General features: G+C 35.6%; 1 protein-coding gene across 15 annotated transcripts in view; it reads right to left on the minus strand.

Annotated features, from left to right (window-relative positions):
• The window catches only part of SYNE1 (spectrin repeat containing nuclear envelope protein 1), a 316,896-nt gene that overhangs the window by 208,791 nt on the left and 80,598 nt on the right, over window positions 1–27,507 (minus strand). For 13 of the 15 annotated variants that reach the window (XM_055714587.1, XM_055714586.1, XM_055714589.1 and 10 more), the window contains 14 exons: window positions 22,308–22,415; window positions 21,389–21,526; window positions 20,068–20,232; window positions 16,865–16,977; window positions 16,156–16,324; window positions 13,084–13,180; window positions 11,352–11,554; window positions 7,442–7,606; window positions 5,845–5,997; window positions 5,264–5,407; window positions 4,758–4,931; window positions 2,923–3,081; window positions 895–1,059; window positions 168–302 (listed from right to left, as the gene is read on the minus strand). In XM_055714587.1, coding sequence (XP_055570562.1) covers window positions 168–302; window positions 895–1,059; window positions 2,923–3,081; window positions 4,758–4,931; window positions 5,264–5,407; window positions 5,845–5,997; window positions 7,442–7,606; window positions 11,352–11,554; window positions 13,084–13,180; window positions 16,156–16,324; window positions 16,865–16,977; window positions 20,068–20,232; window positions 21,389–21,526; window positions 22,308–22,415 — 2,088 coding nt within the window. Of the gene's footprint in view, window positions 1–167; window positions 303–894; window positions 1,060–2,922; window positions 3,082–4,757; window positions 4,932–5,263; window positions 5,408–5,844; window positions 5,998–7,441; window positions 7,607–11,351; window positions 11,555–13,083; window positions 13,181–16,155; window positions 16,325–16,864; window positions 16,978–20,067; window positions 20,233–21,388; window positions 21,527–22,307; window positions 22,416–27,316; window positions 27,365–27,507 lie in introns of all 15 variants that reach the window. The other 2 variants (XM_055714591.1, XM_055714585.1) reach the window with 2 other exon arrangements.

The following is a 27,507-nucleotide window of genomic DNA, read 5'->3' on the forward strand; positions in this document are numbered from 1 at the left end:
GTGTAACTGTATCTAATGTAAAATTTTTCTTTCCAATTCTACAGGAAGCCAAATTATACAACATTTTAAAAAATTATTTTATTTTAGGTTTTTTTCACACATATAGGTCACGCAGAAACATTCCAAAGTTAAGAGAATTTACAGAGACATCATTCAATGTCACTAACCTTCCACTGTCTATGGAGTTTTCTCACAGCTTCCTGCAGGTTGTGTTGCTCTTGTTCTGGGAGGATGTCAGTAAGCTCATCACACGCTTTCAGAAAAGCATTTAGGACTCTCTGATCCAACTGGTTAAAGAATTCCTGAAGTTGAGGTGGAAAGTGAGAAGTTGAAGCAGATTACTGATATGGTAACCTGCCAACAGGAAGCTGCCTAACACTGTAACTTTCAAGGTTACTTCTGCTGCATTGAAGAACTGAAGTTTGTGCTAAAGAAAGAACTATTTCTAAGCTATTTAAAGTCCAGCAAATTAGTTTATTCTCAGCCAGTGCACTAAAATGGTATTGTAGCAAGAATACATTTTAAAGATACATGCATAAATGATGGTTATAATACAGACACAGATATTGACCTGAAAAAAAAAAAAAAAAAACCAAAAAAAAACCCCAGTGGATGCGTGAGACTGGGAGTGTCCTCACTCCCAATGGTTCCACTGGCAAAACTGACCCTAATTTCTAAGGGGTCTTCTCTCTTCACCTTCTGGTTGCTTACATTCATCAGTAAGAGGGTTGACCTTTTTTCCTTTCTGTTTTTCAATCTTAATATCAGTTTGACCTGATCTGTGTAACTTTTATATGTGAAAGAACTCCACATCAATTTTAAAAGTAAGTAGGTTTTCACTTGCATGTCATGCACTCAAAGATTTCCATGAGGAAGGTCAGAGAATTTACTCACGCTATGTTTCCTGAGAAGTTCTTCAGGATTTCCTTTTTCTTTTAAGCAACAATTGGCAATCTGTATTACCTTCTCCAGTTCTGCTCTAGACTCCTCAAATTTCTTCATCAAACGGCTATTTGCTTCTATGTTTTTTCTCCAGTCACCAGCTTTCCTGACCATATTCTGAGTTATAAGCAAAGAAAATGAGCTGGCACTTTCTCACTGATTTGTATTTGCTCTCTTTTACCATGATCTTACAAAAAAATGCATTTGATTGGCGTTACTCTTTCATATATATGCCATTCACAAGTGCTTCTTCATTTCATGCTCCCATTTTCCTGTTTTTTAGTACTTGTACTAAGGCTTGTGCTAATGTCATCCTTCATTCAAATAATGGCTAGCTATCTAATATAGATGTCTCTGCTACCTTCAGAATGCCTCTGCCATTTGGTTAGTGCTTTTTTCCAAAAACCTGCTCTCAAATGTAAAGCACCTGGTATGGCTAAAAGCTTGCCATTTCCTAATAGCAGACTACCTCCTTCTACATGACTCTACATGAAGGTGGTTTGATCTATGGATCCGACCAGTTCCATGCTACAGGTCTTCTGGCCTGGAGTAGGTTTGTACAATTATCACACTAGTAGGCCAGATAAGCAACCAGGCAGAAAGCTGCTTAAAAGACAGACAGTAAATTTTGTGGTTTAGTTGCTACTCTGGAATCCTCTTGCTTTGCAAACTTAGTCACAACTCTTCATTATTCTGCTTTATAGTCTGTCCCACTGCACCGTGTTATCCAGTGGTTATAATTCTATAAGCAAGTAACAAAATTTACCAGGAGAAATGAACAGTTCACTAGTTCACCTACAGCAAGGTAATTCCAACACTGCTTACTAACCGTACACTTTACCATCCTCACTGATTGCAAACCCAGTGTAAGGAATTGTAAGAAATTGTAACGATTTTACCCAGTGACCTAACTAAATCCATAGTTCTCAACTGAAGCATCTTGCTAAGCCTTTTTAAAGCTTCCTGATAAAATATTGTGTATAATAGTAGAATCATATAGGAATGTATTCTTTATATGAGAAAAAGCCACTTTCCAGATCCATAAATATTTTAACTCCGAGTATGCCACATTTTGTATGGTTATGCCATGTTTCATCAGTTTATCTTCTAACACAAAAACAGATAAATCATCATCCGTCTTTATAGAAACAGAAGAATTGATGTTTAACATAGTAGATTTACCAAGCTACTATTATGTGCTTCTGTTTCTATAAGCTAAACTTAACTCAAAATTTCATAAATCAAAACCCACTGATTTTAAATACAACCCACAAAACACAATATACATTTTGAAATCCACCTGTCAGAGACAGCTCTTTACTGTGGCTTAAAATTCATTTTAGATAGTTTTGTAATGAATGATAATAGCTTGAAAACAAATCTAACAGAACCTCCACATCTGGAGATCCGACTCCAAGGTAATGGTTAATTTCATGTTAGAGTGTGGCTAGACTTTGGCTGAACAGCCCCAAAAACATCAATATGGCTAATAACAACATAGAGCTCTACAGGTAAGGGGAATTATAGCTGAAAGTACACACCTTTATATTGACAAAAGCACATACATATTTGCAACTTTCTAGATTCACAATCCACTGCATTTTCTGAGGAAATACAAAGCCCAGGAATAGTAGCATTTGCAGTAACCTCCATCTTCCATGCTTTGTGTGAAAGGGAACGTATGGGAATATAGTAGGAGCAAAAAATTAGCCAAGGTAACAAAGTCAGAAGAAATTAACAGCGCAGCCCTAGCAAGTGGATTTCAGGTTCCTTGTTCCAAAGGAGCCTGAGATATGTGAAAGTTCTCCTCAAAGCCCAGGGTCCTCTAAGGCAGGCTCACCTCTGAATAACTGCATGGGGTATGTGACCATCAGTCCCCTTACTACCTAATATAAAAAAATCCTTAATTAATAACTTGTCAGCGAAGAGGTGAGCTCTCTATGGTAGCTCAAAAATAGGCACCAAGTATGGCATAATTACCTGAAAAGTAATCTGAACTTGTGTAACTTTCTTCTGAAATGTTGACTGATGGAAATGCTGTAACACTTCACTTGAAGCCACACGCTGCAGGATACTCTGACTATTTCTCTCAATCAGTGATAAATCTTTCTTGCAGTTTTCTTGATAAGCTACCAGATCCTGAAAGAAAAAAACTTATATCCACCCTGGCCAGGAACAAAGGAGAAAAAAGTTTGGCAAAATAACAGGAAGATATTTTTTGATAATAAGAACAAAAGGGACGAATTTAAAGCATATGACAGACTACAAAATACGTTACACACAATAAGACAGATCATATAACCTTCTCCTTGTATGCAGAGTCTTGTACCCAAACAGAGCTCTAGCTATCTATAAAAAAAAAGATGCAGACTTGTACCAAAGTCTTTTGGGTAGTTTTAGAGAATACAGGTCAATACATTATTCTGTGATTTAATTTTATGGGATGTCTCTGTTTGTTGTATAATTGTAAGTAGACAGCAGTGAAAACAATAGCCATAAGAATAACAACTCTCAATAGCAGGCTGAGATGTCAACCTTTCTTGCCTTTCAGCAAATTAACCTTTCATGTCAGCTATTGGAATTCAGATTTTGTTACAAATTGCATTAAGTAATGAGAATTATACTTTAAAAAAAAAAAAAAAAAACCAAACAAAAAAACCCAAACCAAAACAACAGTGAAGAAAAGAAAAGATATGTGAAGTTGCACAGGCTGAAAAAAGGTTTAAAAAAAACCTATGGTGAGGAAACTGTTCTGTTATTTGAAGGAACACTGTATTCATCAGCATAAATCTCTGTTTACTCTCTGATCAGCAGAAACCAGCACTCTCCATATAACTGAGGAGATTTTGGCTCCTTGGTTAGCAAATAACTGTGGAAGAAACATGTATTTTTGTTGGACACTTGACTCAGGTGGTGTTCATAAAGAGAGGAGGATTTTCTCAGTAAGATAAATGGACTGGCTTGATTGAAGCTCACCAGATCTTTTTTTTTATCAAAATACAATCAAAGCTTGAAGTCACTGGATGAGAAGACCCTTCTTGTTCAATTTCTGGGCCAATCTCCAGAGGCATTATAGGCCTGAACTAATTTACATTCACACACACACAATTAAATGTCTTTGTTCCATGTTTGTTGGGTTTGGTTTTTTTTTAAGGGACTCTAAATGGCTTTGAAAAACTTCAGCTTCTTATGAAAAATTCATTTCTTTATATTTCCTGACAAATCCAACTCTAATGAAATGTGTACATCAGCTCTGAGGGACTATTTCTAGGCTACATACCACACACACACAAGGATGAACACCAATTCCTATGTTAGATCCTCATATTCTCCTTTAGTGAGTCCTGACTAGCTCTGAATTTTTCCAGAATGAAACACTTATTGGTCAGGTAGAAAGTTAATGTTCTACTACAATGTACTTCAAAGAAACCACTTCTGGACTTCCAAGAAACTTCCATAATTGTCCAAGAAAATCTAAGGAATTTCCCGATCATGTTATTTCATCTGCTTAACAAAAAAATCAATGTATTTCTGATATTTCAGTCCAAGTTCCACTAGATTGGGGGGGAAGGGGGGGGGGGGGGGGGAAGTCTTATATTTACTTCTTGGATTGAAACCATGGGAACTAGGAGGGAACACAAGTTTCAGTCTTTGCATGTTTATGCGTAGCTGTCTTCAGGATATGCTACACTGCCTAAATATGAAGAAACATTTTTTCAGTTTACCAAGTTGCAATCCAAATCCCTAGAAAGCTAATTGTAAATACTCAGAGAGGCAGCAGATCTTTCTAAGATGGTTTTGGTTTTGAAACTTACTTGGGCTTTTTGTTTAAGAACAGTTGTAGGTTGTTCTTCAGGATCCACAATAGAAATTATTTCATTGACCTTTTCAAGAGATTCATAAAAATGTGTGATTTGTTTCTCCAGTTCTTCCAGTGGAGACAGCAGATGCTGGCTTTCATACAGCAGGGCACAGGTATACTCTTTAACCTTTTGGCCATTTGAAAGAAAAATAATTATTAAAAAAAAACTTGTAAAATTCAATAAATAGTAACTTCCTCTGCACATGGGTTTACATAGTTGTTACCTGCCTCTTTTAAGATAGGTCAATCCTATCATGTATTACTTCCTACAGAAAAGAATATTAAATTTAAGAATGGTTGTCTTAAAGTCTAAAAGAATAACATGTTCTTCACCCTGAATCAGTCTATTGTTACTATATGTTGGCTCAAATGCATATATCTGAGCATTTATGTGGGGCAGCTTACTATTTATGAGTTCAACAGTCTACAACACATGTAGTAGAAAAAGTATTCTGCAACCTTGCTCAGCTGCTCTTTGATCCTTGTCAAAGTTCCAAGCATTTCATTTGCTTCCTCTTGGGAAATTTCTTTTGTAACAAGTTGCACTGTTCTTGTAACCATTTTGTACTGAGCTTCCATTGCAGGCAATTTCTGCTTAATATTCTGAAACAAATGTTTCAAAAATTATTTCAACAACAGCATTTATGCATTCATGAGAGATACACGTCCTTCTCAAGAGAGAAAAGATATCTATTCCAATTATCAATTGTTTTCATTCCTGATTTTAGTGAATACTGGATCATCTTTCATATGCACAGAAACTGTGCCAAAGGGTATCAGTCAGTTCAACTGAATGTGATTTAAAACTACACAGAAATATCCAGTGGGACAGCATTTTGGAAATGTGTTCTAGGAGTGTCACTCATAGAATACGATTAGTCATATTAGCTATAGCAGAGATTACACAAAAAAGCACCACTGGTAAAAAAAAAAGTAATAATGGAAATGCATATTAAATTAATTTCATGCTATCAGAATTAAATACTTACAAGTTTCTCTCTTATGAAGGATAAAGAAAGGAATGGAAGAAAGACACTCACTTCTAAATCTTGCACAAACATTTTGACATCAAGGAAGGACACTTCTACAGGGACTGAAAATTTCCTATTGCTTCCATCAATAAAAGCTGTTAAATGGGCAACACCATCCAAGTATTCCTTCTTCATTTTGTCCAGTTCATCTGCTCGAGCATACTAAGAAAATGTAAAGTAAAAAGAAACCAAAAGGTAATCACTCCAAATGAGGTATCTGGCAATTAATTAATGACTTAAGAGAATTAGCATGCTTTCAGTGCAACTGTTGGCTGAAAAAAAATGTATTCAACAAAATACGGAATGGAAACTAATCTAAATTAGACACTAATAGTCTGCGTTAAGTTTCAACAGTGCTGATCCTAAAAGGAACATTCATACAAGAGGTCAGCCTTTTTTAATGTTGGGATCATTTGGAGATCACCAGTCTCATTTGTTTCTAACCTAGAACCAACAACTCATTTCATTTCTCATTACCTACAGAATCAATTTTAAAAATTCAGCAAAGAGAGTAGAACACGAGAATCCTACAGAAGCTGAAGGATAAGGGAAATGCCAATAAAAGAACTGCCGGCTGGAGGAAGGGGAAACACAGGTCTTAGAAAGTGGAAAAAGCTGTATGACAGAAATGGTGAAAAGCCAGTGAGACAAAACTTCTACAAAGGCATTTACATCCTGGGCATTACTGACAGTGAATCACCCTAAATATAATCAGCAAATAAAGTCTGAGAACATTCTAGCCAACAGCTTGGAAAAGTCACAGTGAAAAATGGGCAATCATTATTTGCTTTTCAGTTTACCTTCACTGCAATGGAATAACCAAGCCAGTAAAGAAGACAGATTCAGCATCTTCAAATAGGCAACTGCTATTTAAAATCACTCAAAGGGAAAAATACCGTTAGATGTATATTGACTATAGCAAAGGTATTTTCTAATGTGTTTATGAGGTGTGAAATACTTCTATGTAATTTAGCTTACATCTTCTCTGCTTTTTAAGAGCAAATAGAGCAACAACAATTGTTTTCCAATCAGTTGAATCTCTTCTGTGAGATAAAGGGTAGTTTTTCATTTACTATCAGTGCCTCCCTGTACACCAGATAGAAGCAATATCTGACCGACTTGGGGAAAACATTTGATTAATTAGCTTGCATTGTACTTGCTTATGGTTGCAGTACAATAATTGAATGCAACTTTCATTAAAGAGCAGTAAAAATACTCACTTTCACCATTCTCACTTTTTATCTTTACAGAGCTTTTACTATAACAATAGCCAATAATTTTCTTCAAAGAATAGTAGAAGATATGAATAAATAATATTCACTGTATCAAGACAGGAGACCATAAAGAAAAACTACAGCTTATACTACCTGAAAATGTACAAAAATAAAACCAAAAAGCTGTATAACCAAAATGATAAGCAAAAGAAAAGCCCAAATAAAATAAACTCCTGACAGGGATTCATTTCTAACTTAAATAATGACAAACAGTTAGCCACCTTACTAAGTTGTCCTATAGTCCTGCTAATGGGGTACATCTGTCTTGCTTGCATGGAAATAACGTGAAAAATAAAGAAGTATTTAAAAGTAACAACAGCAAAAACACATACCTGCTTAACTTGCATAAACAATTCTCTCCATCTTCCATTTAGTAACAGAAGCTGCTGTTTAAGGTCTCTGGAAATGGTCTCATCACATGTTTCAATCAGAAAATTACCAGCATCATTCATGGCTGTGTGCTGCTGTATCCAATGAGGTAAGTGCCGGAAGAAATCCTGAAGAATAAAATGAAAACACCATTCCAAAACTTTTTCAGTTAGTCTTTATCTTAATTATGAAACTAAAATTTAATCACCGGTTTATGGCTTGATAAAACTTTTTGAACAATTATCCTCTGAAGCTCTTCATATCAGATATGCCGTAACAGAATTTTAATGTCTGTGAACATAACCTAAAAATTACCACTGGTTTACTTACAGATCATTTTACTTCAGTGAGTAGCTTCAGTTAAACTAATGGAACTCCTCCTTAAGAGAAAGCTCCATAATGCAAAATACTGTTAGTGATCATCTAATTTCTGTCTTGCAACAGTATGGGCTGATAGTAACCTGGGCCATTTACACACTGTAAAGAGACTCTTCCCTTACTGTGAACCATATGCAGCCTTCCAAGGTCTGGCATCCCAGAAGACCTGAGAATAATTCTTTATGATTGCTTCCTCCTGTCTCAGAGTAGGTGAGTGGGGAGGCGAAAGGGACGGTTTTCACAGATTTTTTTTCCACTGTTCCAGTGAGACAACCTAGCTCAGCCATAGCGCCAAATGCTTCGGTGCGTCTTGTAGCTAGGTACCCATGCATATATTGGTTGAAGGGACAAAGACCAGCTCCCTCCCTCCCTTTTCACTCTTCAAGAGGACAGGCAACTGTTCCTAAGGCAGGTATCTCCAGGCTTTTGACTACCAGTCACAGAGCCTGCTATATGAGCTATACCAGTAAAGAAAAACAGTAAACTCAATCACTGTCCCATGATTGCCCACATCCTCTGACATGGTTTTGGCTTGTCCCTGCTACCTTTCTTCCAAACGATGCACAATTCAATGGACGGCACATAGCAAGGACTGTTCCCCATAGACTGCATTATAAGGCCATGTTCTTTCAAGGAAGAAAGAGTAGCCACAAGGATGCAAGCTGAACCATGCCACTTGGTCCTCAGGGCTAAGGAAGGGGCACTGACCCATTTTATTTATGACTATCAATCTACCCTATAATTCCAAGACTGGTCATCTGACAGTGACAGTCCCGTGCAATCATTTGCTCAGTGGCAGGTGTGGAAAAGTCCTGTTCAACTGAACTGTCAGTCACGCCAAGTTTCAGAGCTACAGTTCTCAAACTTCATACTTGTCAGAACTCAGCCACATGTAAAAACAGTTCTGATACAACAAAAAAGGAAAAAAAAAGTCAAATGGATGTATACTGCTCAAATTTGTTCGAAAGAGAATTGAACAACATACAGTGTTTTAAATTCCTAAAGCTGAGATCGGTAGAGTACAGGTGCTCTGAACTGATATATCAGTGAATAAACTTAATCATCTCAGTAAATTGTATGTGCAGTTTGAATCTTCTTCTACTCGCAGTGGAGCACAACCCATGCTTTGTGCAAAGGCTACCTTCTGTGAGCACATCCAAAAGGAATCAAAAGGTACTGAATCTGTCACTGGTCAGTTCTCCAATGGTCAGGCTTGCTAGAGGTCAAAAAGGAAAAATCACATGGAGTAAACTATTTGCATCATTGCTCTCACACACCTATTTCCACAAAGCATTACCATCCTCAGACCCTGTCTCCATTTCAGAAGTCAACCTAAAGCATGTGTAAAATTTGGACATGTTTGGAATGTACTGTGAAGCACACCTCAATTAATACAATGCAGCTCTTTCTAAGGAAGTCCCCACATGAGATCTGGAAGTCCTGATACCATTTGGATACAGCTGTTGGAGAAAGGTGTAGGAGAGTGCAGTTACAACAGGGTTATGATGGCAAGTGCTGAAGAGGTACTGCAAGTAAATAAATGAGTTGTAGAAGGAGTGGTTTGTTCATTAATACATTTACTGTTAAATTTCTAGAACTTTGCAGTAGGAAAAAACCAAGCGCATACTGATCATTTTTGCAAGTTCTTCTGTGCTACAGGTTCACAATAAGGTTTCTGAAAACAGAAGCCAATGAGAAAGCCAACAAGACACTTCCTTTTGCAAAAAGAACGGTGGTACTTGCTAGTCTTGAAATCATATAGAGATAATGGAAAGAAGAAAGCATGACAGCATGGTAAGGGGCTCCTATGGTCCTTGCCTAGGATACAGTATGGTGCGGTTTAGTAGTGCAGGTAACGTTTGCAAATGAGCATCAATGAAATCTTTCCATCGTATTACTGATATGTTTATGGTTTTACAAAACAAATCTTTGAAAATGTTTTAAAAAGTTTTATGCCATATTCCAAGCAATAGTTATCAACTTTCACCTGGTATCCCAGATGCCTGTGCGGACAGCTGCATTAATATTAACTGTACAAACCAATGAAAGTATTGCTCTTGGGTTTAATAACCAAATATAAAACTGATAAATCAGAACTGTCTTTTTAACCAAGTGAACATTATTGCTGTGGAGTGCTAAATTCAACATTAATAGTAGAAGTAACTTTTAAAATATGTATCCCAGTCTACAAGTGAATTATGTTACATATCAGTAATCTTTAAGTTTTCAGGTAATGTAATTTTAACAAGAAATTAACATTTGGGAAGAATAACGCTTTCATGTCTAAGGTTTTCCACAAGGCTTTTTGAAACTCTTCATATATTAGAATGGTAAGTACTTGCTGGATTTAGGTTAGAATTCAGAAGCAAGTATATACTGTATTGATATGTTTAGATTTCTGCTTTAAAAATCTTTAAAGGTAAAGTTATAAAACTGATCAGTGCAGTAATTATTTTTGTTTTATTCATATATATGGATATATGAATATTTCATTTTAAACACTGCCAAGTTACTTACATAAAACATACACAAGGAGCTAAGATCAACCTCATCAGCTGAGGTCATCCTTCCTGCTCAGTAATAACTGTTGGTATTTATATTATGCCAGACTATTGAATCCTTTTCACAATTTGTTTTTATTTTAAAAGTGTATTTGATTCTTTTACTTCAATTTAAATTAACAAACTTTTACCAATAATCACACTGTTTTTTCATATAAAATGAAATGCTCATTCCTGATGTCATATCAGTTTGACATGTTACAACCTATGAAAACCATACCTTGGTGTTAAAAGCTGGACAGTTGCTATGTTGGGATTGGGTGAAAATGTAGCACCTATTAAATGAAGTATTAATCAAGCTAGTCTGGGTCTTTATTGAAGTTTCACAAACATAAATCCTAGTGCTTTCATTACTCTAATATTAAAAGAGAAGGGGAAAAAAAAAAAAAGACAACAAAATTATCTTTATGACTGTAGGTCCCCAAGAGGAACTGTCTAATCCATTTCCCTGGTGTTTTAGAAATCTTTTAAATACTTAACCATCAAACATAACAACGCATATTATTAATGTTGTCTTGTGAAGGCAACTAATATTAAAATATGTCATCTATATGGTAGAAAAATCAGTGAAAAAAATAATTTTCTTTCTGTCATATGCAGCACAGCTGCACTTTGGTGCTGAGGTGTATTTGCCTTTGAGTGAATCACGTACCATTCCTATCTTTGAGCAATGCTGCTGCCCTATATTCATGTCAAAGATGCCTCAAACCATGTTATCATAGGCGGTGCCTTCCTTCGCGGTGTGTATATATCTGTACATGCTATACGTGCAAACATTGAAACACCTATAATGGGTGTAGACAGTATGCCAGAAACTGAAAAAAATCTCTCCCTTTTGTATGACATTTTGTAAAACAACCTAAGAAAATGCAAAAACACATCGCACATTTCATAATTTACAAAATAGCCATATATATAAGCTGTTAGTGCATACCTTTTTAGAATGTTCAGGCTGATTCAGCATTTTTTCAGCATCTTCCAGCCAAGCTTGTAGACCTGCCACAGTGCTGCTATATCTGTCCCAATTAGCAATTACTTCTTCTAACATGCTTCTTACACTTCTCACCTCTACAGAGAGGTTCCTCCACTGTGCTGTTGTCTCACTCATGAATTTCATCACATTCTCAACTTCTTCCACTGAGATACAGGAAAGACATTGATTATTTTGGTTCATTATTATTTCTGTAAGGCTAAATCTTATGTTATGCCTATCTATTCGTATCCATCAGGGAAATAGATTTTATTGCAACTTCTATTTTAGTAAGCTTTTATATACATATGCTCAGTTCCCAGCCCAATTTTAGTCCAAAATTACAGCTAAGAAATAAAAGTTGTGAATTAAAGACTAAGGAAAGTACAAAAACATGAGTGCTATATCACAACAGTCATACTGCATATTCAATGTGGTGTTAATTTCCAATCTATAATAAAAGAAATCAAGAGAGGAAGTTTCCCTAAAAAAGAAGAAAATAATAGAGATGTATAATGTACAAACACATATTATATCTACATTGAAAAGTACTGAATGGAATTCTGATCTTCCTTCCACTGACTTTAAAACCAAACTGCTGCTAATTTTTACCATTTATTTTTTAGTATTTTCCTCATGGCAATAAAGAAACAAGCGTGTCCTCATACCAGAAGAAAACAGAGAGAAGAAAAAGGACCCAAGGAAATCCTGAGACTTCATAAAATATGCAGAATATAGATAACTTAAAACCAATTTTTATAAGGTGTCTAATTTGCACTGCTGTTTCTGAATTCATAGAAGTGAGTAGCTGCCCTTTAGAAAATAACTTGTTACTGGACTTTCTTAATAGCATCGAATAAATTATTAATTTCATTCTTTCTAAGAATACCTTGTAGAAAATGTTTACTTTTGTAAAATTTGAGAGTCACCATCATCAACTTAAATTTCACAACAAAAAAAGATATCAATTTTCTCTCCACACCTGCTAACCACTTTAGCAGCTGCAGCAATCCTCCACAGACATTACTGCGTTATCTCCCCGGCAGAGATTAAAGTGATCTCATGTCTGTAACTATCTAGGTCAAATATTGCCCTCATGCATTCTCACTGAACTCAGCAGTGTTCAGGAATTACAGAAGGCCGCTGTTGAATTGGCTACACAGTTTTCTCGTGCCTGTCCATACTTCAGCTATCATTTGGGCTCCTCTTATAGGTTTTCACAGTTAATGAGGAATCTTCAGTAAATCAGAGGGTACTTTTGCTACTACAACAATGGGACCAACTTTCTGTCTTTTTCTAGTAAATGAAGCTAAGCCAGGGAGCTTTTCCAGGCACCAGAAGATAATCTTCCCTACTCCTAACTAACTTGGTCTCTGGCACACTTTTGGCCCAAATCAACAACACAATCTGGAAGTTAGCATGGACCACGGACTTTGACCATTAGGAAGTCTGAACGTGACTACCCTCTTCTGGGATTAAGAAATTTTAACATCAGGAGGGCAGGCAGCTCTGTACCAGATGGCTTCATGCTAGAAAACATGTGAAATTGCTACCAGAGGCTGTAGCCTCCCTGGTGAAATGCAGCTGCTTTACAGCTCTGCTGCATGGAAGAAACAAATATTGGATCTTTTCAGAGGATACTTATATCGAAAGAGATTAAATGGTGTCCCATGACGAAAGAAACATACGCCTTTACCTGAGCCATTTGCTTTGGCGTACATTTCAGCTGCTCTTTTCAAGATCTGGTAAGTAACTTCATACTGCTCAAAGAACTTACTATTTTCAATAACAGACTGAAAAGAAAGAAAAAGTTACAACACAAAACAAAGATAGGTATTAAGAATATGGATAGTTTCCATTAAATTACATCAGGACTGTGATGACAAATTTCTGCTTCATTAGTCTTCCATTCATTTTTTTAATCATTATAAAATAACATTTAAATTATCATAAACATTGTCATCATTATTATAAAATAATACCTAGATTTCACCTTTTCAGATTAATGGTACAGCACAGTCCCCCTTTACAAATACAGTTTATTAACTTTGCATATGGAATGATTAGTATGTTCTTAGTTAGTCTGCTAGTTGCTGACTTGGTGAAACTCACTGGCATATGATGCACTGAATATGCAGAAAGTGAGCAATTAACTTCAAAGTTATTTAATGTAAACTGTTTTACACTGAAATCTAAATGGAATCATTTTAATATAAAAGAAAATGATCCTATATGGATGACAAATACAGTTAAAATTTAAAAACTGTTCCTCGACTAAACCTTTCAGAAAGGCAGATTTCTTTTTAAGAGATAAAAGACATTTGACTTATCCATCAGGTTTCCTTTATTTTTTAATGTGTTATAGCATGACTAATAATTTATCTGGAAATATTTTGGTCACAAAGTTATGGCTCTTTATCATTTATGCCTTATGGCAAATGACACTTTTTTTTACATGTCTTTCAGAAATGTTACTTCCTTTAAGTGTGATATATAATTATATCTCTAAATTATGCAAGCATACTGTATCTTGAGCTACCACTGTTAAAAAAAAAGGAGAAAAAATGCTCTTTTACAGGGCTTTTATATTGCCTTACCTATTGTAATTATCTAGAGTTTTGGAATGGTTTTTTAACTTATGCTACCTCCCATGCCTCCTCAGTTACAGATCTACAAAATTAAAGCAAGTATATTTCACATATGTCTATGCAAGCTTTGGACTGTCAGAAGAGAAAAAAATCTATGTGTACTAGTGTGATTTTGGTAAAATCAGGTTTCAGGTGAAGTCAAAGTTCAGTGTACTTTGTGTATTCATCAAATCACGTTATACAACATGAAAAATGGTTTTAAAAATTAGTCTGCCAGACAGTATACATGTACAAATGTTCCATTTTAAAACATTTTACAGTTGCTGTGTCAAATCACCGGTTGTCTAGTACATAACTTAGAAATGTGTTTATAACCAAGGAAACTAGAAGTCAAGGACAACCAGAATTTTTCTGTGCTCTATGGTTCAAAATAATATCTGGCATGTATAAAGAACTACATCTCTACCATGAATTATGAGACAAACTCCAGACTTTCACTTTTGCCAAACCTATACACACAGACATTCTACTGTGAGCCAAAAACTGCAAGACTTCATACAAGAAATTAAAAGGCTGTATCAAATGACTTAGATAATGCTGATCTCAAGAGCAATTGGGAATATTTTGAAAAATTAAATAGAGACATTTTTCTGATTAATATTGTCTCCCATCTGACAAGATCCCTTAATGAAAATATGTAGCTTTTCCCAAAACCATATAGCATATGGTGCTAAAAAAGTGCTAATAAAGCAATGCCAAAACACAGTTCTGTGGGTTAATATCCATGGATATCTGTACCCAGTATCTCCATTACAGCTGAGAGACTGGTACACTATATTTTTCAGGCTGATTATGTACAATCTGTGCTGACCTTTACTTCCAGGATGCGACAGGCAGGTGAAAAGAAAATGGGATAAAGTAATAACCATCACTTATTTTTAGGCTACAGTACCTAAATATTTTTCAGCCATACATTCTCTGCAGATCCTAACTATGCATGTTCCTAGAATGCTGAAATTGCTCAGTCTGCTTTGGCAGACAAACAGACTTACATTTTTATCTCCTACTAATATAGTCACTGACTATAAGGTTTGCTATAAGGTTTAATTCCTGAATTTTTATATGTTCCTAACTGCTAAGTTTAAACATAGCACGGGAAAAGTGTGAACAGGTCTTCAGTTCTCATTTTGTAGAGAAATTTTATTGAAGTTTTCTTCCAAAGCCATAAAACCTTTAAGACTGTGGGGGCATCAATAACTTTCTCTACACAGTGTCCTGGCTCTGAATAGTTCTGTAACTGTATGAATTCATCCCAAACTAAATGTTGCTATGCAATCTTCCCTGTATGGATATGGAAAAGAGTATTTAGCCCAGCCTTGGTTTTGAAAAAAAACCCTCACACCCTAATGTAGAAGTGCAGCAATGGTGCAATTCCGCCAGCCCCATGGCACTGTAAGCATGGATTTAACAATATACAGCAGCAGCATAAGACCAAAAGAGAACATATCAATCAGCATTTGTAAGTCAATAGCCTATGTTTCTTAACATGATATATGGATGATGCAGATCTAGAGCAATCTCCTTCCAGAACAGAAGTAATGGATATAATATACTAATGTTAAGCAGGAGAAGAAAATGTTCTTTAAAATAATGACTCCCCTACCAGTACAGTGTACTGAACAAGTACACAGAGCCAGCATAACTTCTTTCTTTTCTTCATTTGGAAGACTTTAATAAAACACTACTGTGAGGGACTGCATGCCAAAAACGTCTCTCTGTACTTAACTGTGTATAGTCACTATAAAGGCCATCTATGCAGTGGTAAAAGAAAATGAAATTGAGTTCTTTGAAATTGCTGTGTAAGGTAAGTAAAAATATAGGATCTGGAACCTCCAGTTATGCTTGGTAAGTTGATGGTTGGACAGTTAACAGCTGGGACATTATTTCTGTTTTTTAAGAGATGGTGCAAAGAGAATCACTGTCATTTTTAGCCTTTTGACTAAAGTTTCTCCATGGGGAAGACAGATTCACCTCTGAAAAGATACTCCATAAGGATGTAGTTATGAATTTGATGACTGGCAAGTCTCATTTCTGTTTCTGTTCTTTTATTCCTTTCTAGTAATCTGAAATATGAATATTTCAAAAGTAATTATAAAAAAATGACAACGACCCCAACTTACAATATAATTTTGAAGAAGTAGTTCCACCGACTCTCGCCTTCCATATTTTATAATCCATGATTTTAACTTTGATTCTGCAAGGACTAAAAGTGACAGTAGACGGTACTTCAGTTCCAGAAACTCCATCTTCAACAGATGGAGCTCAGACGAAGAAACAACAAAATTAAACCTATAAAATGAATCACACTGTAATAGCAATATTCATTTTCGCAGGAGAGAATGAAAGCTTTAGTTACAGTTCAGATATTTTTCTAATCTTTCACCTAATTCAGAGTCTACATTTAATTATGCATGATGATCACTCTGATGACAGATCTTGAATAGCAAATCAATTACATTTCTATTTATTCATAGAAATCATCAGTTTACATCTGTTGCTAAGTTTTGCAAAGTCATTTTTCTTTTATCTTTTCACATGTATCCCAGCTGTTGTTACATAACATTTCTTCCAGGGACAAATAATAACAGGATCAATGTAAGAAAGTATCCCCTTCCCAAACCCACAGCTTATGTTGATTCTCATCAATCTTTAAAGCATCAGGCTTTTCGGTATATTTTAAAGTATATTCTAGGAGGTTTTTCCTTTCAATTTTTTCATGCTTGCCACTGAGAAACATAATTAGACAGTGATTTCTACATGAATAAATTAAAAAGGAGACAGGTTCCATTTCATTCACAGAGGGTTTTTATTTCAGATTGAAAACCTTACCTCTCTGCCATATCCTCTAACTGGTCAGGTGGAACAGGTACTCCGTTAACAGACCTGGCCCCGTGGATCTCATGAAATGCCTTTTTGTGACCATCTATGTTTTTCAGCAAATCCTGATTTGATTTGGCGGGGGGTGGGGTGTGGGGTGCAGAGAGGGAGAATGAGAGAGAATGAGAGAGAGAGAGAGAAGGAGAGAATCAGAGAAGGCTCACAGTAGGCTATCTAACTAATAAGCACAATTTTAAGCCTGCACTGATGACTCAATGTAGTTAACTATTTGATCATGCTCTCACATTTGCATGCAAGGCTATGCATACCACAAAAGCATTTACATCAACTTGAACATTTACATAGGGACCCCCCTTAAAAGATGCTTTGCTAAAGCTGTGTCTAACAATTATGGAAGATTTTAAAACAGAGACTACACTGCAAAGGTTTAATAAAACAAGAACTCTTAACCGTATTAAATAATCCCTGAAATGCAGTCTGCAAATACTCTAACATCACAACAACACAATCTTGCTGAATTTACTCTTTACATCTTCATAACAGATACTAACCTTTATTAAGTATAGATTCAAATTTTCAGCAACTAATCTACTCCACTATATATAGGCAGAAGATCCACAGCTCCTTATGTAAGTACATATTCAATATTTAGTGAACTTTTCACTCTCTCAGAATCAAAAGATTTCAGAATCGCTCGCTCTATATTACACGAATTAATGCAGAATGTGGTACCTGACCTGTATTCCTGTGATAAGAACCGTACCAGCAAAAACCTTACAGCAGAGCACATTCCAACTGTAACTAAGCAACACCGCTTCAAAGGGCTTCCTGGAGATTACATATTAAAATGAATGACTGGCAGTAGTCTTTGAAGAGATACGGTAACAATAACACGTTAAGTCCCCAGTGGCTGAGAGGACACAGAACAGCGGGGATTTTACTGCATACAGACAGCTGCTGGCACAAAGTGCTCAGAAGCCTGTTAGCAAAGGAAATCATACAAACGTCCCTCATTCTCACCTGAGGGAACAAAATGCAGGCTTGTGTACTGATCACAGTTGTCTATTTATTCCTAGGTGCTGAGGAAGGGTTTCTCCCCAGTCAATGTACAGTGTTTGCACAGCAGAATTTAATGGTTAATTCAGTAGCTCATCTCACCAAATGGTCCCACCATCCCCATTAACCCACCGGTATCTTCATTGTTTTCCACTTCAGTCAACACCTTGTTGTGACAAGAAATGAACTAGGCTTTCTCAGATGCAAGTGATGCACTGATTTTACCATGGTAAAATCTCCAGTAAGGGTATCCTATGACTAACATAAAGGAAAGACTTGCAACAAGTATCTCAGCTAGCTGTATTTGAGACTGTGTCACACAAAAAGGGGTGCTCCTAACGTGTATTGGTGAGCCAAAATAAAACCCATTAGTTTCATGTGTCAGCTGGAAGCCCGTGAAAACATTGATAGTGTTCTCATGAAGTGAAATCCTGCTCTGCAAAATGATCCTCAACAAGCACAGATATTGTCTGTAATTTCTGGATCTTGGTGACAATATTAAATAAAATAAACTTAAGTGCTTGCCTGATTCCATGAAGGTTTGTCCAAATAAGCTGGTACATTTTCAAAATGGCCGTAAGCTATACAGTTTACTAAAATAACCCATTGTCATACAGAGAAACATACAGAGTAACAAAAACATACAAAGAAAGCGGCAGAGTTATCTGAACAAACAAACCCCAACAACCTCCTAGGAAACAAGGACTGAAAAAAATAAACTAATGCATGTCTGGTACTATCCAATAGCACATTAGGATTCATCAATGCAAATCTGAGCGACAAAACAAACTCCAGGAACAGACATAATTACACATGCTTCTCTTGAAGCTTTCCCCATCCCACTCCCATGGGAAAATTCCCCTGGCACAGATTAACCTAAATCAAAGTTTATTTGTTGGCATAGAAATCACTCACTACAGCATTTCTGATGCAAAGTAAATACAGTTTAGGACACACTCTTTTGTGTTTCTTATGAATCTATTAAAATGAGGTCTAAAGCATTCATAATAATAAAAAGTGCTTGACTTGATTTGTTTTAAACAAATGTCAAATCTTATGAATCCTGAAACATTTGATGTTAACAAGAAAGCTGATGAAATTTAGCATTACAAGAGATCAGACCTTGAAAGAAAACAATATCTCTCTCATAGGTTTTAATATTGTTTTGTTAAATTGTTTTAGCCATTGCTTAAGTTAGAAGCGCTGCCACTGTTGTAATAAAGAGTAATCAGAAGACCCAACTGATCTTCCAGCTAAACCACCATTATCTTTCACACCTGTTCCAATGACCATGAAACTTTTCAGCTTTTCATTACATGGCATTGCTTTTTAATAAAATACTCCACCCATATCCGAAACACAAAAAATAAAAAACCCCTGCAATCAAGTTTTAAAATAGTCGTAACAGAGAAAAAAAGCAATATTAACTGTTACAGTCTTGCTGCTGCAAGTACAGCCCTTCTTTACGCCACCTTTCTCCTTTCTCTGTCATACTTACTGGTTTAGTTTATCATCTCACAACTTCTGTCTATATTTCTCTCATATACATTACGTAAATGCACAGACAAACCTCACAGTTTTGATTTTAAATGAGAACTTAGACTCAGCAAAGAATAATAGTAAAGTTATTTAAATTAATCTGGGAAAGTTTCCTGTTTAGCACAGTAGAAGGGACTTCTTATGCTATCTGTTATCACAACACTATAAAAATTCACTTAATTCTAATTTCTCACCCAGTGCATATCACCTACACTATTAGCACACTTAGTATGTTTGCTCCCTCTTTTCCTGTTTTACCTAATAATTCCATATTGATTGAACAGCATGCCCAACTTATGTGCTCCCTATAGAATTTTACCAACAGAAATTCTAGAAGAGGGCCATAATTAAAATGTCAATACCTGGTATCTTTCAGATGGAAGAAGCAGGAACATTCAAAAGCAATTTTGAATATCACTTGTAAGGTACACAGATACCACAGTTCATGTCATCGCTAAAGGACACCTAGCTTTAGCTACCATCGAGATGACACCACCCACAAAAACTAGAAATAATAATCTTTCTTTGTATGATATAAATCATTTACAGCTTTGGAAACAATGAAGTATAATGCACAGAATGAATGCACGCAAATCTACCTTATGTTGTTCAAGCTTCCTGTGTATTGTATTTGCTGTTTCCTCATGAGCTTGCTGTACAGTTACTTCTTCCCTTAGAGCAGCCTCTGCCCTATAGAGCCAAGCACCTATGGTACCCAAAGGTGCAGGAAGAGATTTATCAAGGTGTATGTGCCAATCAAGTAGCTAGAAAATAAAAGTAAGAGGATTGGACTTCCTTCCTTGGTTAACTATACAAACAAGTATCTTGAGAAAAATCAGAATTTATACTGTAAGATCAAAACCCCCACTTAACAGTATGTTTGAGACATAAACTTAGGTATATTACTTCACATTAGTTCTGAAATTACAGCATTCTCACGGGCAAAAAAAATCTCTGTAAGGATTTGTTGGCTTGTGTATTTCCTTCCAGCAAGGTAACTGAGTTACAGAACAGACCACATATAAACTGGGACAAATGACAAGCTAAAGATCTGGGATGTCTTTAGTTAATAGGCACAGCAAGGGATGTGAGACCTTCTTCCACTCACTTATTTCATGCTTTTGCATAAAATCTTTTTATCTCTATTTTGAACACATCTTCTATGTGTAAAATGCAAATGAGTCTCAAAGGACTGTGGAGTTTAGAATATAGCAGTAAAGTACTATGCCTTTTTGGCAATCTCAGTTATGGGAGTGAAAAAATAGTGAAAATTATGTCCAAACTCCAGAATATTGTAAAACATAAATTCTGTTAAATATGTGACATTAAAAAAACCTCCAAACTGAGTAATAACAATTTAATAACTTCTTATCTGGGATGAACAATATAACTAGCTTGGTATTTTTCATTCAATTATTACAAAATTACTATCGCAAATACTAATATTAATTTATTATTATTGCAACCAGGTCAAAACCAGCATTGAAGCTTCATTTATTGATGAATTATTCAGTATTACACATAAATTTGTTCAGTTACACTAAAAATGTCGTATTAGAATTTCTCAGATAACTAGCAATTTACATTAAAACACTGTTTTTTGAAGGAGCATTGTGCATGCATCTTTTTTATTTTTTACCAGCAATGTTTTAAACTGGATTAAGCACTGTTAGCATGCTTTCAAATAAAGGGAAGCCTCAAAGTATAGTCCTATTCTTAATGTTCATATTCTACTTTTGAGCAATATTAAAGATGATAGTGCAGTAAATGTTCTGAAAACAAAATAATTCAACAGTGCTAAAAACTTTGTTCATTTTATGTTCCTAACGCCTACTAAGGTCAGCAGCAAACAGGTGTCTGAATTATTTATAATTCTCATAATTTAATAAAAATAATACAGCATAATAATTTTCAGCTTACCCTGGAAGAAACTCTGTCCCATGCTTGCTTCAGCATAGCTTGATCAAGTGATAATTTACCATCTTTCCTTAATGACTGGGTTACAAGTTCAATCTGTTTCCTTTTTACCTCATATTGTACTCTGAAGTGCTTAAACGACTGCACAAAGAGAAAATCAAATCAATGTAGTACAGAGTCCGAGATTTAAATTCTTCGACATTTATGGAGTACTACAATCTATGGCAATTTTGTAGGGATAGTAGTCCTAATCCTTCCCAATGAGGAGTAGCAGTAAACTTGTATATTTACACTGAATTACATTTTATTAACGGTTTTAATAGACTGTAGAATCCTCCAGAGAAATACAGGTAGGACTTCTGTATTTCCCTTCAGTAATCAGATGCCTGAATCCTATATGAAAGGAAATAATAATTGATCAGATAAACTAGCAAATGGACTAAATGCTACTTGGGACAGACAGTGGCTGCTTTTAGAGAACAGATGAGTTTCAGGAGAAAATTTAGGCCAAAAATTGTATTGCTGATTTAGACATTAACCTTTAAGAGAGGGGTTAAAAATGAAGCTCTAAGCCCTGTTCTCTCCACCTGTCACCTCATCCAGCCTTCAGCCATACCTCCTATCTGAGCTCTATCATGCAGAATCTGGAAGGACTGTACAGACACATGCTCGCTTCTAACTAGGACAGTCCTTCATACTGCTAGAAAAAGCTCTGTGTTAGGCAAACCATCTGTGCACTGTTCTGTGCAGCAAAGCTGGAGCTGACATTATAATTCTTCCACCAATAAAAAGCAAGACAGTTTGGTTCCTTATTTCTTTAAACTACAGTATACTGACTTGCAGATTGCATAAAATACTGCAGTACATGTTACACATACTGATGACAAACCTGTCATCATACACAATTTTCCCTACTGCTTACCTGGTATTTCTCCTGTAAGCTTGTTTCTGCCACCTGTGCTCGGGCTAAGTCTCTTTCAAATTGTTCTGCCCACACTTTCAGGTCTCTCAGCATCAGTCTGTCTTCCTTCTATGATTTAGTACAACCACACACACAAAAAATGTTGCAGCCTATTAGTAGAGGTGTCAGATATAGTCCAGAAATTAACACCTTTCTAGCAAGGCAAAGTCATTAGTTGTAGTGAAAGCCATTGCAACATCCAGGCCCAAATCTCTCATCACTTACCTTTGTACAGTGTAACTGAAAAGCACTTCCTAAGTATAAGAGGACTCAGCATCTAGACTTGAGTCTTACAATAGTGAAATCATGACAATTTGGAACATTGGAGCGTCAGAGATGCTACTTGCAGTTCTCAACTGATATTAAATTAACACAAGGTCCTTTAAATGTACCTCAACAGTTAATTTTGATCTTCCACATATTTGCAGAGCCAATTTTCAGTAAAACTTAATTGAGCTGAGACAGGAAAGGATTTTACCTTCTTTTACCAGTATTTTTTTATCTGGTCTGCTATTGCTGGAAAAAAAAAAGTTATTTCTTGAGTGACTTCAAGAAAATACTTGACATCAACCTCCAAGTTCAGAAGTTGGAAAAATATTTTGATAGAGAACGTATTAACAAGAAAAATTAAAAGAAAGAAAGAAATCCCAATTGTATTTTCTTTTCCTTCTGTGCCATTTTATGGCTTTGAAGAACAGCATATTTGTTTTACAGTTTTGCTTTAACACTTCAGTCTGTCATGGCACTCACTGGTACTTTGCAAGGCTGCAAAGTTCTCTGCAGAATTCTGTGACCTGGCAGTGAACAGAAAAATAGTAAGAGGAAATCTCAGGTCTGTGAGCATGTTATACGAGAAGGTTAGCAGGCAACAGAAAGTTCTTCTGTGCTCCGTGTAAGCAGGCTAATCAACCAGAATACAAATGTCCATCTCAGATTTCTAACCAATGAACTTTATGTGCTAGCTGTTAAGCAGAAGCTACTTTTTAAAAGCAAAGAAGCCATATTACTGTAAAATTTGTCAGAAACAGTAATATTACAGGGAACAAAAGCAATACCACATCATATGAGTTAATCACTCAAAATGAGTGATTAAGTTTCAAGCATTACATTAGAGAAGAAAAACTGGACCATGTGATAAAAAGAGTAGCCACTGACTCTATTTAAGAAACTGAGCACCATTAATTCAAGAAAAGATTCTAACCTGGGAAGGGAGCCAATTATGGTTTCTTTCCTTGAAAGCTGCCTCAAATATGTAAAATATAATTTCCCTTAATAATTTTAAAAGTTTAGAGCTATTGCTTCGTATCAACTGGGGAAAGGAAAGGATCCTCGGATAGGAAAGAAACTCTTTGAGATGCTTCTACTAATTCTCTTACTGATCCTCTATCAAAACAGCAGTAGTTGGTTGGACAGAATCCGCACAACAGATTGTGCAAGTATCACAGGTATTAAATATCTGTTAACTCACTAGGTAAATTCTTAGCTGGGTAGTGGCAGCGAGGCTGAAGTGGTATCAGAGTAGCTGTCCTGGAACAAAGTTCACTATAGCTCATCCTCCTGTCTTCTGACACTCGCCAAAAGTTGGTTCCTGAGAAACAGTGTAGGACACGTGACATTTCCTTGTTCCAGCTATTTGTAATACTGGGATTTACTTGACTGTGACCCAAGAAGACAAAACTCCTAGTACTTCCAACTTCTCAAATCTTTTAAAAATAGAAGAGGAGAACAAAATTCCTTCTTTTCTGGTCTGATAGTTGGCTTTGTGTGTGGAAAAATAACATCAAGACTCTTTAAGATAAACATCAAAGCCAGGACCTCCTCTATGAGGTGAAGAATATAAGAAGAAAGAACTCTCAACTTGTTCAGCCATCAAAAAAGAACTCTGGTATTAAATGCACTCCATTCATCAGAAGTCATAACTTCAACAAGACTATTGAGATCTCTGTTAGTATTTAGCTGACAGCTCCATAAAGGCAACACTAAACTATGAATCTTAATGGACTGAAAGTCCTGTAACAGTCCTACTAACTGAAACTTTAAATAAGATATTCTTGGGGTCAGGAAGAGAGTAAAAATGTGTCACAATGTTATGTATATTACTTCTAGTTCACATTATAAATTCAGTTTTGTAAAACACTGCCTTTTATTCCTCTATGGCTCATGCCCTTATTGGTGAGAAGCACCTCATTAAGATAAGTCTTTGCAAGAGCATGTGTGGCTATAACTGTTCATACAGCAATGTCAGAAAAATAGGAATTTTGCAAGATTCCTGTTAATATAGCTTAAAAATTTAATGGCTAAAACTGGGCCTGACCAAAGCTTTTTGAAATAGAATACCACTGGGATCACAAACACCCAAGGCTAAAGAACACAGGAACAGCTGCATCTCTCTTAAATCACATACCATTTCTCTCACATTAAGTGAAAAGGTAAAGTTAACAGGTGGCATTGAGTCTTCTGTGATTTTCTGGGTTTTTTTACTATTCAGTTAGAGAATTTTTTGTTTACCTTTTTTAACTGCAGAAGATGTGTTTCAGTAACTGCTTAACTGAATACTGTTAAAGACATTGTGCAACAGTGCATGATAAGCATTTCATTTATTTATTCATACATTTCCACAGATTTCCAGTCACCTGCAAACTTGGTTCTGTAGTCCTTGGTTGATACAATAGTATTTTAAAGCCTCAGTTTGGGTAACGGACATAAAAGATCCACTTTCTCAGACACCAAGGCACCTGTCACCAACACTCCCCAGGTTTAATGAGCTAGCATTCTTAAAACAAGACTTGCATTAGTGCCTAGGGGTTCTTACTCTTAGACACAAAAAAAAAAAAAAATTCTTACAGATATGTAAACTATTTTCTAAAGCCTGCACATCTGAAGTAGCATACAGATCAGACCATAAGCCATCAAAGAAAAGTTATCCAGGATAATCACAACTATCTGTGTTTCTGCCAGTATGAGGATCACTGATCTCTGATCACATTTATTTCAGTTTAACTAAGCCACTAAGACTTATTCTGCATGCTGCTTCCAAACACCATTTTAAAGTATTAATTTATCCTGACATAATTCTATAAATATTCACTCATTTGCAGAGATGAATAGAACCAGAGCACTCAACTGCCAAACATCAAAGAAGGTAATTAGAGAAAAGTGTTTACGAGTTCAAATATGATAAGGGAGTACAATTCAAATTTACAAAGAAAGTTTTCAGCCCAGACTCAAAGTCAAAACATTATTTTATTAACTGATATGCCAAAGTTAATCTGAAAATTACATAATACAGAATACTCTGGTGTTTGAAGAGCTAAAAATACACATGAGAAATTTAATTATGAACTGGAAAAGGAGTACTTTTTGGGATTCTCTAATATGCAATTATCAACCAGGTGAACTGTTCAAGTTATAAAGAACAGGTAGAATAGGGTTTTCAAATACGGATTTTTAAATCTAAAAAATTAAGCCACCTTTTTCACAGGGATGTTGAATTATTGTACTGCCTATGTGCTGAGAAAATCAAGTCCCTTTAAAAATGTTTATATATATATTCAATTAATTATGCTATTCTTTTTGAAAACTCTGGCTTCTCTATATGTGTTACTGGATGTATAGTATATAGGCATATGTGCTAATGGAACACATTCACTCATAACAGTATCACAGATGCATGGTGAATGCTGTGCAAAGCATCATCTTCAGGGATGAGCTATTAATGCCTATCTGTAAAACTAGACAGTAGATCACCTGAAGACCTCAGAAAGTTATTTTTGCAGCTATGTCTCAGGAAATTCCTCTTACATTGGGGGACTTTGCTGGCATAAAGATGTTGGAGGTAATAGGATTATCTTCTGAATTATTTGCTCATCAGAGCACAAGAAGAGAAAGACTATATCAGAAATACTTTGAGGGAGTGTGCTTCCTCTATAGTCAACTTTGTACCAAGATAAAGAATTTGGCAGAGCTTTTACCACTTCAAATCTTCACTGGCTTAAGCAGCAATGCACAGGGGCCATGCAAGATGAAGAATGTACACGATCCCATTAAAGCTGTCCACGTGAATGGAATGAGAAGATGGGAATAATTCTATCAGTAATAATCTTCACTTCAACATATAGCACAGATATAATGTATCATAGATATACATAATAAGAGATGAACTTTTGATCATACTCACTTGAAAATAACCTACTGCTTGTGTATTAAAAACAAAACAAAACAAACACACAAAAATGAATATTGAACCAAGGTAATTAACTGGATCAGGTTGAACTATAAACACTATAGATACCTGTTCTTTGTTTCATAATATATTTACTTCTGCAGTCTTCCAGTTTCACCTCTGAATGTTCATTTCAAATACCCCATGTTAGGTTTCTGAACTTCTCTTGGTTAATACTAGAAAATTGTAAGTATCTAAATGTCCAAAACGATTAAGAAGTTTATTTTTTAAACTATCATAATTTATGTGAAAAAGCAGTGCATATTACACAATTACATGTGAATGCTCTCCTTCCAATTCACAGTCCAAATACATCACTTACACAATCATATACAATCTAATATCTACTCTATAGACCTAAAGACATACACAAATATTCATCTAAAATGAGATTAGATGAGTAGAAACATCGATCTATAATCTATTTTTTCATGTTTATATCTATACTTAAGAAAACCAAAAGCATAGTCTGAGATTTATTATAGGAAAGATGACTTGCTTTTCTGTATTTCTGTGAAATTATTGGCACAATTAAGCATTAGGCTTTTAGGATCAGCTGATGTAAGGAAGTAGACTTAAGACTCATTATGTTCATCTATTTGTTTCTTTGGAAAGATTAACATAAGGCTAGCAAATCAATGTACGTAACAACACCTGAAATCTAAAGTCAAATAAGTGCAGGATAAAAACAGATTAGAAGCACGAAAGGTCCAGTTCAAGCAATTATTCTGTAGCACATTACCCTTACCTTAAATTTCATAAAAGAAATGACAAAAGTTGGGATTGCTTGAAGTTCCTAGCAACATGAAACAAACAGGAAAATAACAAGGAGGGGAAAAAAAAAAAAAGAAGCAAACAGAATAAAGCAAAGCAGGCAGAAAGTCCATAGAGAACAATAAAAGCCATATGTGTAATACAAGATTGTACTTGTATTGTAAA

Source organism: Falco cherrug, chromosome 6 (assembly GCF_023634085.1).
Source record: "Falco cherrug isolate bFalChe1 chromosome 6, bFalChe1.pri, whole genome shotgun sequence".
NCBI classification, from domain to species: Eukaryota; Metazoa; Chordata; class Aves; order Falconiformes; family Falconidae; genus Falco; species Falco cherrug.